At 38.5% G+C, this 12,606-nt stretch overlaps 1 protein-coding gene and 1 pseudogene across 1 annotated transcript in view; one reads left to right on the top strand and one right to left on the bottom strand.

The window, feature by feature from the left end:
* ASIP (agouti signaling protein) overlaps positions 1-12,606 on the top strand; it is a 69,848-nt gene that overhangs the window by 19,937 nt on the left and 37,305 nt on the right. Inside the window, 1 exon segment of the mRNA XM_071221771.1 lies at positions 5,323-5,404. Within this exon segment, the coding sequence (XP_071077872.1) occupies positions 5,323-5,404 (82 nt within the window).
* Positions 10,941-12,556, bottom strand: LOC123479622 (non-histone chromosomal protein HMG-14 pseudogene; annotated as a pseudogene).

Below are 12,606 nucleotides of genomic sequence, written 5' to 3'. Positions count from 1 at the left end.
ACCCATAAAGGCTTCATAAAGGTGTAGCCAAGACCTCAAAGGATGGGTAGGACTTGGAAAGGCAGAATGAAGGAAAGAGGCTATTCCTGGTAAGGGACGCACATATGCAAAGTCCTGAAGGTAGGAATGAGCAGAGCACTTGGGAAATAGGGGACACTTGTACTGGAATTAGATTTAATGTTGGGGAACAATAGAAGATTAGGCAGAGACAAATGATCACATGCCCTGCTGAGATGCCAGAATGAGGCTTTAAGATTAGACCAGATAGACCAGAGGTTGGCACACTGTAGTAAGATGGCAGGCCAAATATGGCCCACCTTCTGTTTTTGTAAATAAATTGTTATTGGAACACAGCCATGTCCACTTTTTTACATCTTTCCGTGGCTGCTTTCTGGCAAAGACAGAGTTGCCACAGAGACATTATGGCCCACAAAGCCTTTACGGAAAGTTTGCTGGTCCCTAAGATAAAGACTTGATGAAAGTAGGATTTTAGAGAAGGGCTTTGATTCAATCAGTTTAAGACTATAAGCTAAAATTGATCTAAGATTTTGGATGTTTTCAGAAGCTTTCACACCAAAATAATGAGAATCTTAGGCCAAAGAATAGGGAAATATAAAACCCTCTAATAGGGACAAGAATTAAAGTTTTATCTAAGACCATTTTTTTAAAAAAATCTGATATGTTTACAGATTTTTAAATAAAACTCCAAAGCAAGTTTAGAAAAACTTTAATTGAAATGTTTTCTTAGTTTGCAGAGAGTGTGCCTTAAGGAATAATTTAAGTTGAAATGAATCTCATTGTCTTGTTTTAACAGTTCTTAAGCCATTATTTGTTCCCCCCAAAAAAGAACACCCCCTGGTGTTCTTTTGTTTATGAATCTTTCACAAACCAGTTGGGGCCAATTATCTTCCACGCAATTAAAATCAAATAGTTTGTGCTTTTTAATGCAACCATTTCTCCTTAATTTGGGGCATTTTTTATGACACCATTTTCCCTCTTAACTAAAGCTCTCTCGTTCTGTGATGGAGGTATCTGCAAATTAACATTCCCAGTAGACATTTTGTAAGGTTTGCACTTTTCTGAATAGTATCTTCTCTGTGTTGACAGCCCAGGAGCTCCCTCAAGTTTAATAAAGTGTAATTTTTATATTCATTTTTTATTTCACTAATAAAACAGATAGGCTATAGATAGGAAGTTTTACCTAGGAAATAAAAATGTAACATTTATGATGATGACAAAATATTCCCCTAGAAAATTACTTTCACTTATTGACCCTAATTCCCACATTTTCACAATCAATTAACATTACAACGTGCATGGCAATGGAGACTCAAAGAGGCATAAGACCTGCTTCCTGACCCCTTTAAATTCTTAGACTTTTGGTTTCAGGACCTCTTTATATTCTGCAAAATTTTAGCATCCCTAAGAGTTTTTGTTTATGTAAGTTTTATTTATTGATATTTACCATATTAGAAATTGAAAATGGGAAACTGTGTAAATATTTATTTATTTATTTAAAAATAACAATATGTCTATGACAACATAAATATTATAGTTTTATAAAAACTATACTTTTGAAAACAAAAAGTTGTGGAAAATGGCCAAAATCAGTCAGGATGACCACATTTTTTCAGTTTTTTAAAACCTATTACTCACACCTGGCTGGTGTGGCTCAGTGGATTGAGTTCTGGCCTGTGAACTGAAAGGCTGCCAGTTCTTTTCCTACTGAGGGCACATTCGTGGGTTGCAGAACAGGTCCCCAGTTGGGGGCATGCAAGAGGCAACCAATGGACATTTCTTCCTCTCACACATAGATGTTTCTCTCCCTTTCTTTCTCCTTCCCTTCCCCCCTATAAACAAAATCTTTTAAAAAAGAAAAGCTAATGTTTTTTAAAAAATAAAAAAATAAAACCTATGTCTCTTTCAGTATATTGAATATCTTTCTTAAACTACACATAATCTCCTTTAAAATTCCCCCATCTTGAGAAACCCTGCAGCAGAAGAATAAACTGCAGCAGTTTTTTATGGGGTGCATTAACACCCAGCAAGGGCTATCAAAATGGTTTTAAGGAGGCATTTCCATAGCGTATATAAAGAGAGGAGTGTCAACATGATGATGTTACATTTTGCATACTGTGGCTATCGTGTACAGCTTGGAATGTGAATTTTAAAATCAGTTTACAAAGCAGAATTTATAAATATACTTAGTTTAATGACCTGAAGTTTCCTCTCCCAGTAATATAAGGGTCATACAGTTTTATAAAAAGACCATATTTATCTGTGCCATTAAACACAAATATAGCACTATTATTCATAATCGCAATATTTTGGAAGCAACCATAATGTCAAAAAAACAGCCTATGAAAGGTTTACATTTCTGTGAATCTCTTTCATGTCTGGCTTAATAAAAAAACTAGGTTAAAAAAAAAGATTTTATTTATTTATTTAGACAAAAGAACAGGGAGGGAGAAAAAAGGTAGAGAAACATTGATGTGAGGAACATTGATCAGTTGCCTCTTCCATTCCTCCAACCCAGGCATGTGCCCTGACTGGGAATCAACCAGCAGTCTTTCTCTTTGCAGAGTGGGGACCAACCAAGTGAGCCCTGATGGCCAGGGCAAGACAACTGGATTTTCTTGTCTGCTTCTGTATTTAACCTGTTGAAATATCACATCATGCAGCATCTAGAACAGGGGTGTCATACTCCTTTTTACTGAGGGCCACATCAGCCTCGTGGTTGCCTTCAAAGGGCTGAATGTAATTTTAGGACTGTATAAACGTAACTACTCCTTAACTAGGGGCAAGGAGCTTGGCGCTGCTGTTGTATAGAAACAAGGTGCCGGGCTGGATAAAACAAGGTGGAGGGCCAGATTTGGCCCACGGGCCTTGTGTTTGCCACCTGTGATCTAGAAAATTCTACTTGTGAGAGAATCAGAGTGAAAAAGGCAAATAATGTCTTAGTATTATTTTGAAAATAGTTTTGATCTCATGTACCCATTAAAAGGTAAAGACCCCAGAGGGTCCTTGGATCACTCTTTGAGAACCCCTGCTCTATGGTGAGAAAAGGGATCTGTAAATGAAAAAGAAAATAAAAAAATAGGCAGTACATTTCAGGTGACAAAGAAAAGAGATTTCAGAGCAGGGAGCTGTAATAACACTGGGAAAGAGATAAGGAAGTAGGAAAAGGCTTTGGGAAGTAAGTAGTATTGTTGCTTGGCCTTGAAGGAATTATAGGACTAACACATGGAGATCTTAGAGAATGGTCTTCCAAAGGAGTAACTGAATAAAACATTAATCAGTCTGCTGCAATGTTACACTCGGCGTCTTGGGACTGTCTTATTTCTATTGTTCTGTGAAGTCCATTGTGTCCCAAACATCAATAAAAATGATGTTTTTATTTAAAAATAAATAAATTATAATAAATTAGAAGCTGTTAACAATGTGTTCAAACTTGAAAAGTATCTTGGGAAATGACAAAATGTCATCTTGCTCCAGATACAATCATTTCAGGACCAAGAAGTCACCTAGAATAACCAATATAATGGAAGTCAGGAATCACAAATTATCAGAAATATATTATATCAATCACCTGATTCTCCTAGTCATTTGATAAATAAACCAGACGTTGCATCTAGGATATCTCTGAATCCCACAAAAAAAGAAAAAGAAACTGGATCGACAAAAGTGATGGAAATATGAAATAGCCTGATATGTGAGAAAGAGCACTGGAGAGGAAATCAAGACCTCAAGTGTAGTTCACAATTCTTCTACTAACTAGCTGAGTAAATCACTTAGTTGCTCTGGGGTAGTTTTTTTAATATAGAAAATCAATTTTATATATTATCTTTAAGAGCTCTTCCAATAATAAAGTTTTGTGAGATGGAAAGGTAAATAAAATTGGGGAAGCATTGTTTAGTAAAGGCCTTCTATGTCCAAAATGGTCATATTGTGCTCAAGGGTAGAAAATAGAAAGTGCTTACCTTGCTTATTTATCTCATTGGTCCATAGGGAGGATCAAAGCCTCCCTGGCGGAATACCTTTCACCAGAGGAATGGCTGTGGTGTCTAGACAGCCTTTCAGTTCGTGAAGGAAATGACTCCATGAACTGCAGAATCCTGTCAGGACAGCTTTCAAGTCCAATAAGATGACTATACAAATTAGTAGAAGAAAGATAACTTACAGAGGAAAGAAAATTGTTTGGTGTGCATCACACTCTGTGCTAATTACTTTATATAGCTATCTCATTAACACTTTTCATATGATGTAGATTTACTGTCCCCATTTTTTTTTAAATTTAAACTTTTGGATAGAGGAGAAATTAAGGGTCACAGAGTTTAAGTGATTGGAAGCCTATATTCTATCCTTATTCCATCCCATCTCTGTCTAAACAAATTCTTCCATGGAACCTTCCTATTCCTTGCATAGAAACTTCTTTGACCACACTGGCCTACAGAGATTTCTTCTTCTGAGCTTCTCTAGTGTGTATTATCTATACTACCAATTTCACATCTATAACCTTTTACAATGTTGGTTATATTTGATTCATGTGTTAATCAGTAAGCAATTATTGAATAGCCATCGTGGAACCCCATTAGGCAGTAAGGATACACAGATGAATAAAACACAGTCCCTGCCTTCAGAAATTAAAATCTAGTGGATGACATAACCCCATTAGCAGTTTATTAATATCCCAATCCATTCTAAGATTAAATCACTCTCTCTGCTTCTCTCTCCTATAGTTAGGTACATTCCCATTTCAGCTCTCAGGCCAAAAAAATAAAAGTCAAACCAATAAGCCTGAAAGTAGCAAAACTAAGCCTTAAGGGAAAGAGAATTTTAATTAATGAATTACATTAGCAAATAATCTATACGCATCAAGGACAAAACACAGAGGGGTAACAACTGATAGAGAAACTTAAATTCTCCTAAGCAATAGCACTCTTCCCAGGCAGAGGGGGTTTGAGCCAAGCTCCCAGCTCTGTGGCATTACAGAACAGCTGGTGGCACACTGCTGTCTTAACCCATCCCACAGCAGGAAGAAAAGTCTTATTACTAGGCTGGTGATTAGACATGGCTATAGGAACAAGACTGTCTATTCCAGCCAGTGTCTAGACAGTTGAGCTCCTACAACATATTCCTAAGACAGTCTTCTTTAGTGCAATGACAACTTTCTAGCAGATGGTGAAAGTCCATGGATGAAAGTCATATGAGCGAAGTCTGGTTCATAGAAAAGATTCTGTCCCGCTTTGGTTTCTTCCTGGTGTTTTTAGTTAGTTTGGATGTTGCTCTCTAATCATGTTAAGTTCCATTTTTCTTCTTCAGTTTCAGGCTGTAGGATACTAATCCATTCAATCCAGTTTAATGAGCATCTTCAATGTGCAAAAGGATATGGTAGGTACTTAAGGTAGGTAAACTTGAATAAGAGAGGATTCCTCTTTTAAAGGGTTGAAAGTCATGGAGGTAATTATCTAGTATATGAGCCTGATAATGTCATGCTCTTGTGACAAGTACTTCTGCTCTTAAGACCCATCTATAAAAGCCAGATATATATTATAGCCTGGTACATTCCACCTCATACTGTAAGATGAAAATCACTGCCATCTCCAAGGTTCTGGGCTATATTAGTGAGTCCTGGCCATGCTTACTAATGTGGGCTTGTCCCAGAAATGAACACTGCAAGCATTCTCCGAAGTGGAGCTGAATTCAGAGGATCTTGGTCTTACCATTGTAACTTAGGATCTGAGAAAGAGAGAGACCAATCCCTGTGGCTTCCTACAGTATTTACCCCACATCCTTCTTAGAGGTGCCCCTGAGGAATATTCCTATCCAAGCCCCATCCTGCCTACTAAGCAACAGGTGAAGCAGACGAAAAGATTCCCTCTAAAAATGTACAGAGTAGAGTTAGGAAACTGAAATTCATTGAGCATCTACCATGTATTATACATATCATATTTCATCTATGTGAAGTATCATTGCCCCCATTTTACATCTGAGGAAACTGAGACCCGAAGAGATTAAATAACTTGTCCAATGCCACATAGCTAGTAAATGGTATTGATTCAGCTTGGAGAATGACATTGGTTGGAGTCCTTGTTCAGAAATCTGTTGGCTTCTGGCTCCACTAGGGACCTGTCATGGTTAAATGATGTTAAATAATCAAACTGCTCCAAAGCCATGGGCAGGAGGCCCCTACACAGCACGTTCGATCCCAGGAAGACCCAGACAGCACCAGAAATTTAATTGCACCAAATTTCTTTGGTTTCCAAAGTTCAGATTTTTTTGCACCTTAATTTAAGGCTGCTTTCAGATTACAAATGTGATAGCTCAATTGCCATAAATCAGAAAAACTCACACCATGGAATCACCTGCTGAGTTGGCAACACACTGGGAAGTGGAGATCTATGAGGCAGAGGAAGACAGGAAGCAGGAGAATATAGAGGCCCCTTAGCCCTGAAAGCACAGATGATCTGGGAGGCCAGGCAGTACTTTTCAGAAAAGCTGTCTTCCTCTTGAGCTCCCAGAATCCAGTTTGGATGGCTTATTCTTTTTTTTTTTTTTTTAATTTATTTTTTATTGTTATTCAATTACAGTTGTATGCCTTTTCTCCCCTTCCCTCCTCCCACCCCGGCTGAACCCACCCCCCTCCCCTGGATGGCTTATTCTAATCATACCATTTTATTCAGTCAGTCAGCTCCAGACATTTACTGAGCTTCTATTATGTATGCCACCCTATCTAGGGACTAGAGAACATGCAAAAAGAGAAATCTTACACAAGGTTGTAAAGGCATTAAAGTTGGCCTTTGAAGATTCTCCAGTTTATTTCTTTGATTTACTTGTAGTACTCAATAGCCCTGGTTTTAGCCCCCACATCCCACGCCTGATTTACCCTCATGCACCAGACCTTCTGTTTCAAAAAGTTTAGGACATGTACCAGTGATTGTACATGAGATGACTTTAAGTTATACAGCACATGATTTTAGGTGGTATGTGGACAAACATAAAGAATTACATCATGAAAAAGTAATTTCCCATTGCAGTTCTCTTTCTAGCATGATAACATGTAGAAGAAAGTCTTATTTGGGCCTAATATGTCATTAACATATTCTTAATCTCTTTAACCAAGAAAATAGGCCGCAGACCTAGAGTTTTCTTCTGGCAGTAGCTATATGGAGTTTAATGCCACTGTTTTATTCATTTTCTTTTCTAGGGTTATATTATGTTTGTGAGCAATGACACTGATGTAAATTTTCCTTTTTACATGAATATATATACATTTTTGGAAAAGTTAGTTGATTTAAAGAAAAATTTTAAGTAAATAATAATTTAGGCAGTATGGAGATATGGTTGAGACCCTGATGCTGCTATCCAAATGACTGAAGTTTGGGACACACTTCTTTTTCTCACCGCCAGTCCCACCAGGGTTACTGTTTGTGATCCATTCCTGCCCTTTGCTTGACCTGAACCAATTCAAGATTGTGATAATGACTGATAATGGGTTAGACTCATACTTCTCTCCTATAAACATTGTAATAGGGCTTTCAGGTCTTGGGCCTAAAGAAATCATTTTCATGGTAGAAATTTCTTATAAAAAGATAAGCAAGATAAGATATTTGTAGTAAATGAAACTTTCACAATGATAATATTGAGTGCTGCCATTTATTTGGGTTTTTTGAGCATTCTCTAATCCTCACAACCCTGTGAAGCATTTATCAGATGAAGAAACTGAGGCATACAGAGGTTAAACAAAACTTTTTCTTGGTCATTCAACCAATAAGGATCAGAGCCAAGATTCAGGCCAAGGTTTTTCCACTACACATTCTGTCTCTGTCCCGGAATCTCTGGCCACATGGGTACCTATTTGTTTCCCCTTAAGCATAAGGCAAGCCCTAGAAAATCTACTTAGAAAAATCCTAGAAAAGCCTGAAGAATTCAAAGGAGCACATGAACATGTACAATGATGTAACACAGTGAAACTGAGATACTGTGGAAATATGTTCAGAGTGGGTGAGACTACTTGGAGGAAGTGAGGGCTCTATCAAAGGAGTGAGGAGTCACCTTATTGCATTCATCTCTGCCCTGCCTTCTGCCATATGGCTCACAGAACTCCTTGTAGGGCCAGGCCAGGCTTTCTGCCTCCTGCTGACTTCAGGCACACAGGAAGGAGCAAGTGTTCTCGCTGCCTTATTTCTGTCTCTGGAGAGGATACCTTTCCTCCCAGCCTGCAGCCCTTCCTCAGCTGGGGCTGGTGGACTGCTGCCTTCAGGACAATGCAGAGGGCGACAGGATGCATCTGCTTCCACAGATGAGCCCCTGGCAAAGCTCATCAGTTCTGCCACTGTCCCTTCTAACCGGGGATCACAAGCCAGCTGTGTTCTTAACCCGGAGTCTAGGCAGAAGTTTCAAGTCCTTTTAGGAATCTTATGTCATGTTAACCTGGGACTTCAAGTCAACAACTGGAATGTCCTCTATGACATTATGTAGGGAGGGAATGCTGAGTCAATCCCACCTCCTGCCCATCCAATAGATCAAAGTCAGCCTTGGCATCATTACAGTTACACCTTACCTTACCAGTTAGTTAGAACCCCTCAGATGAGAATTGAGTAAGATAATAAGTATGAAAGCAGTTGATAAACTCCAAAGCCACAGAAAAACTATGCAAGATGATACTACCAGAGCTTTCCTAGCCTATTCCAGAGTTTAGTCCTTGGGTCTCTGTCCTTTTCTCTAATCTTGTTCTCCCTGGGTCATCTCTTCTGTTCCCCAGGTTTTAATTATGCTTTATAGCCAATAACACCCAAATCTGCATGTCTATCTTAGATCTCTCTACAGAACTTTAGTTTATTTTTCTAACAGATTCTTAGATATATCTATTTCAGCGTATCCCATATTAGAGTAAACAAAATTTACCCCCTCCCTCACTAAGCCCTGTTCTTCCTTTGAAAGTCAGCATCTGTTGGTGATACCATCAGCCACACAGTCAGCTGAGCTAGACACTGAGAGCCTGCCTTGATGTTTCATTTGCCCTCATCCCTTTGCACCCAAGGTCCTTAGATCTGTTGCTTCTTCCCCAAATTCACTACTTCAGGTGCTCCTTTGTCTTTCTCCTGTATTCTGTTTTAAGCTAGATTATTTTCTTTGGTCTCCATGTCTTCAGATATGTCACATCAATCTATCCTCATACCTCTGCCAGCATGGTATTTGTAAAATTAAATCTGACCATATGTCTTCCCTGCTAAAAAACCCTTCAGTGACACAAAAGATATGATCCAGACTCCTTCCTCTGATATGTGTAAGGCCCTCTCTGCTTCTGACCCTTGGGTCCCTCCTACTGCTACTCTTGTTCCCTCCATGTCTTTGCTATTGCTGGCTTTTCTGTCTGAAATGTGGTCTCCTTCTGTTATCAACCCCCTGCCCCCACATGGAAGATTATCATGTAAGATTCAATTCGGATATCACTTCTTCAAGAAGCCTTCACTGAGAAGCCCCACCCCCTGGTTCATTAGGTGCTTACATATTTTATATATACCTCTATCAGTGCACAGACCTCATTTATTATTATTTATTATAATTACATTACACTTATGCATCTCTTCTCCTGAACTATTAACTCCTTGCAGGCAAAGACAATGCCTTTATATCTTCTATTTCTAGTATAGTGCATGGCATCAACTAAGACCCCAATAATTGCTTGAATGATTGAATGTCAGAAAAGTAGACAGCTTTTAAAATAGGTCTTCAATGGTGAAAACTGAAAAATTACTTTAGCTAAACCTGTTACTTAGCATTCTCTTGTCCCAAATCCCTGAGCATTTTCGCTAGTGAACTGAATAGATTTTTCTGAATATATTTTAAGTTTATGCCAAAATTACAAAGTGACACTGCTAGAAGACATTCCTTAAACATTCCAGTGCCCAATTTGGTGATCGTGGGTCTTAGCATCTCTTCTTTTTTCCTGTTATTGGGTCTTCTCCAAAGACTTCCAGCTGGAAGAGACACACACAGCTTAAATATTCTTCTCCCCAAAGTGTGGGGCAGAGCTCTGGTGTGGCAACCTGGGGAAAGTGGAGACTTGCAGATGGGTTTCGCAGCAAGTTTTGGGGAGCCTCAGTACTGAACAATCCCAGTGTTGTGTGCCACTCTGCTCAGCTCCCTTTCCCACTTCCAGGGCATGTCCTTTGCCAAGTTTACCTTTGACTCATCCTCCCATTGACTTGGTAATGGAGGGACTAGAATGTTGCTCAGTCATGAGTCACGCTCACAGAGCAGCATGTATGCCCATATACACATATTCTGGAACACTTTTAGCCTCTCCCTTCTGAGAAGCAAGGCTTAAACAAATCAAGCTGGAGGTTTCTTTTTATATTATTATTTTTTATTTTTCTGTTACAGTTGACATACAATATTATATTAGTTTCAGGTGTACACCCCAGTGATTAAACATTATATAACTTATTAATCTCATATCTATCTGACACCATACATAGTTATTAGAATGTTATTGACTATATTCCCTACGCTGTACTTTATATCCCCATGACTGTTCTATAATATCCAGTTAGTACTTCTTAATCCCTTCACCTCCTCACCCATCCCCAAAACCCCCTCCTATTTGGCAACTGTCAAAATGTTTTCTATATCTATAAGTCTGTCTCTGTTCTGTTTGTTCGTTTATTTTTATTTTTAGATTCAATTGCTGATAGATTCATATTTATTGCCATTTTATTCATATCTTTATCTTTTTTTTTCTTCTTATTCTGGTTTGGTGGTGATGAATACCTTTAGCTTTTTCTTCTCTGGAAGCTCTTTGTCTGTCCTTTGATTTTAAATGCTAGCTTTGCTGAGTAGAGTAATCTTAGTTATAGGTCCTTGCTTTTCATCACTTTGAATATCTTTTGCCAAGTCCTTCTGGCCCGCAAAGTTTGTTAAGAAATCAGCGGACATTCTTATGGGAGCTCCCTTGTAGGTAACTAACTGTATTTCTCTTGTTGCTTTTAAGATTCTCTTTATCTTTAACCTTTGGCATTTTAATTATGATGTGTATTGGTGTGGGTCTCTTTGGGTTCATCTTGTTTGGGACTCTCTGCACTTCCTGGATTTATGTTTATTTTCTTCACCAGGTTAGGAAAGTTTTCTGTCATTATTTTTTTCATATAGGTTTTCAATTTCTTGTTCTGTCTCTTTTCCTTTTGGCACCCCCATTATGCAAATGTTGGTACACTTGAAGTAAGTTATCCCAGAGGCTCTCTATTATTTTCATTTTTTTAAATTCTTTTTCTTTTTTGCTGTTCTTTTTTTTTTCATAAGTGAGATTTTATTGGTTGTTCTGAAGATAAGTACACAAACATTTCAATTTGTACACAATCCTTAACATAAGTACCAAAAACATAGTCATATAGTTGTAATTCTTTTCTGAAGTTATTCCAGTGATCTTCCAGCTTAAAATTTGGGGACTAATTTCCTCAATAGAGTATCAATACCAATATCTGCAAATGTTGATACGCTGTTATGTCAATGCCTGACTAATTCACAATTTAATATATATACTACATAATCGAATTTTCAATCTTTCACAGCACATTAACAAAGTTACTAGGAAAACTGGACTACCCCACCACAGATGTTACAGAGTGCACAAATTCTGACAGGGAGAGCCCAGGTCAAGGAGTAGTTTTCTTTAGGAAACAATTCTACCAAAAACTTGAGAATAGAAGTAATTTAAAGTGTTCAAGACATAGTAAATGCACAACTGACTCCAAATTGCCATTTAGTATGCTTTGTATTATAGGATATAAAAACTACCCCATCTATGGAATGTTTAGCTGACACCCAAGACAATCAAAGCCTCCCATATTCAATATCCCACTATTTTTTGGTTGTACCAAAAAATAAACAACCAGCAAATGATTTCACCTCTTAAAAAAATCACTTACACTTAAAAAATGGGATGAGGTGGAATTCCTTCCTTCTTAAAAATGATTCTAGAGCTCCTAAAAAACTTGCATTTACAAAATAGTTGATAAAAATATTCCTCTGGATTGTATAAGAAGGGAGACAGGGACCACTGATAAGATGTGATATATGATATTAATCAGACTTGGCTTCTTTTTCTGCTACTTCATCTGAGGCTGGACTCTCCTCGTTTTTAGTTTCTCTGTTTTCCACAGGTAGATCTTCCTTAGGTTCCTGGCTGGTCACTTCAGCCTGTTTTTCCCTTTGCTCCCCTTTTCCATTTCATTTGCACTTTTTTGTCTGAAGATTTGTCCTTTTCTGCTGCGTTTTTTTGCTTGGCTTCCACTTTTGCAGGAGCAGGTTTAGCTGTCAACCTCACTGATCTCCCCTTGGCCTCTCCTTTGCCTCCCCATTGGTGGAACTGACCTTCCTCTTGGGCATCGTGGCGGTGGGGCGGGCATGTACAGGCTGCATGCAGGGAACCCTTGCAAACCTGGACTGCCTGGCTGATAGAGCTTCTCCCACCGCCCAAACTGCTTGGACCCATGATTGGGGCGGTGGGAGAACCAGATGAAACCAGATTGGGAGCCCACCTCCTCCTCCCCTCATATCCTCCCCCCACCTTGCTGTTCTGATTGGATGTTTTTTGCTTCCTTA

Source organism: Desmodus rotundus, chromosome 6 (genome assembly GCF_022682495.2).
Source record: "Desmodus rotundus isolate HL8 chromosome 6, HLdesRot8A.1, whole genome shotgun sequence".
Classification (NCBI taxonomy): domain Eukaryota; kingdom Metazoa; phylum Chordata; class Mammalia; order Chiroptera; family Phyllostomidae; genus Desmodus; species Desmodus rotundus.
The sequence above is the reverse complement of the archived record's forward strand: the minus strand, read 5'-3'. Positions and strand labels throughout refer to the sequence as shown.